The sequence below is a fragment of the Myotis lucifugus genome, unplaced genomic scaffold (genome assembly GCF_000147115.1).
Source record: "Myotis lucifugus unplaced genomic scaffold, Myoluc2.0 scaffold_421, whole genome shotgun sequence".
NCBI classification, from domain to species: domain Eukaryota; kingdom Metazoa; phylum Chordata; class Mammalia; order Chiroptera; family Vespertilionidae; genus Myotis; species Myotis lucifugus.
The window spans coordinates 371,970-373,989 of NW_005871469.1; the positions used below are offsets into that span (position 1 = coordinate 371,970).

The 2,020-nt window shown below is 45.2% G+C and overlaps 1 protein-coding gene across 1 annotated transcript in view; it reads right to left on the minus strand.

Annotated features, from left to right (window-relative positions):
- Nucleotides 1-356: 356 nt before the first annotated feature.
- Nucleotides 357-2,020, minus strand: part of LOC102425493 (cytochrome P450 2G1) — an 11,152-nt gene continuing 9,488 nt past the window's right edge. Inside the window, exons 7-9 of the mRNA XM_006102632.3 lie at nucleotides 1,456-1,643; nucleotides 1,198-1,339; nucleotides 357-538 (exon numbers count right to left, since the gene is read on the minus strand). Coding sequence (XP_006102694.1) covers nucleotides 357-538; nucleotides 1,198-1,339; nucleotides 1,456-1,643 — 512 coding nt within the window. The remainder of the gene's footprint in view (nucleotides 539-1,197; nucleotides 1,340-1,455; nucleotides 1,644-2,020) is intronic.

A 2,020-nucleotide genomic window follows, 5' to 3' on the forward strand; every position in this document is an offset into this window, starting at 1 on the left:
GGTATAAGAATCAAGAAAAAGGAATGTGTCCCACATTTTGGTCAAGAATGCTATAAAGACATGGAATCTACAACAAGAATTTGATACAGACACAAATCTAGCCAGAGGTGAAGGAACAATCTGTAGGCTTTTGCTGAAATGTCAGACAGGGCATGCCTTTTCTACTGGTGTAGAAGATCTGCTACCAATTCACACTGCATATTATCAGGTGACCCTTGCTGACCTGTGACCTGCAGTAATAGCGCCTTTTCTTAGGGTTGTTGACAGAACTTTGGGAGATGGGGGTGGGTGCCCCTGTACACTTGGGCAGAGCTCTGTTTTCCAATGGTTCCTTCCATACCCAGTAGGGTGGGCAGTCAGCGGGCCACCAGGCAGAGCTCATAGGTTGGGGGAATGTTGCCAAAGCCTGAGATCTTGGGGGTGATATCGATGTCAGCAGGTGGCACCAGAGGGCGTAGGGAGAAGTTCTGAAGGACAGAGGTGAAGTAGAGAAAGAGTTCCATTCGGGCCATGGCCTCGCCCAGGCAGATGCGCTTTCCTGTGAGCACATTGGAGGAAAGGAAGGTCAGTCACACTTGCACTGGGATAGTGGAGTCATGGGGAGCCTTCTGACCCCTCCACCCACCTGAGTCTCAGCTACTTCCTCAGCATCTCTGGGGTCATAATAACACTCACTTCATAGGGTTATTATAAAGACTCAGCGAGTTTCTAGTTTAGTGCTCAGCTAGGATCTGTCACTCAATATGTGGCAGCTACTTCTCTGATGGCTTGGATTCCATCATAATCAAAGATGGAAATGTTGTAAAGGAACTTTGAATATGAAGATTCTGTGCATTTTAATTTTTCAAATGTTTATCAGACGCCTAACTGGTGCTAGATACTGGTGAAGGTCACTTTTGTACTACAATGGTTTATGTGACTAATTCACACTGCATATTTCAGACAGAGACCATATAACTGGAAAAACCTAAAATAGTTTCTGTTTGGTCCTTAGCAGAAAAAGTTTGTTGGCTCCTATATAGTGCTATTACTTTTCTAAATATAAGAGTTAATGATTCTAATATTCTGAGATTCTGGGATTCTAGGATTCTTTGACATAGCACTCAATTTCCTTTTCAGATATGAACCAAATATGGACCAATGGTTGGGAGACAAATCAAGCATGTTCCTGGGGGAACTCAGACCATAGGAACCTACCAGAAGAAAAAGGCACAAAGGCTTCATTCTTCTTGAAGCGGCCCTTTTCATCCAAGAAGTGTTGGGGATAGAAGGCATCTGGGTAGCGGAAGTATTTGGGGTCTTTGAGGACGGAGCCAAGCAGGGGAAACACATCAGTGCCCTGGGGTGAAAATAAGGGCAGTGAAGAGAAATCAATGTTGGAGTATGGGTTAAGGAGCCAGGAGGAGAGAGGGGTGCAGTGGAGGGAGAAGAAGTGCCAACGAGTGTGTACTCCACCTTGGGCAGAATGTAGCCTCGGAAATGAGTGTCCCGAATGACATTATGTGGAACACCCATGGGCACGATATCTGTCAGTCTCTGTATCTCATGGATCACAGCATCTGTGTAGGGCATCTTGACTCGATCATCTACACTTGGTATCCGATGTGGTCCAATCACCTGGTCAATCTCTTCATGGATCTTTGCTGGAAGAGGCCAAAAAACATAACAAAGGACACAGGATATATTTCTAGGGGCCAGGTTTGGGCCATGGGTTTGTATCTCTTTTTGTGTTTTTTTGTTAATCTTCATCCAATTATATTTTTTCCATTGATTTTTAGAGAGAGTGGAGGGGGAGGGAGAGAGAAAGAGATAGAGTAGAGATAGATAAAACATATAGAGAGAGATGTGAGAGAGACCAGGGCTGGGCATCAAACCTACAACCAAGGGTACATGCCCTTGACTGAGATTAAACCCACCACCCTTTGGTGTACTGGCTGACACTCTAACCACTGAGAAACACTGGCCATGGTCATGGGTTTGTATCTTCAGTACCTGTGGACCCTGAGGGAGCTGGCCATGT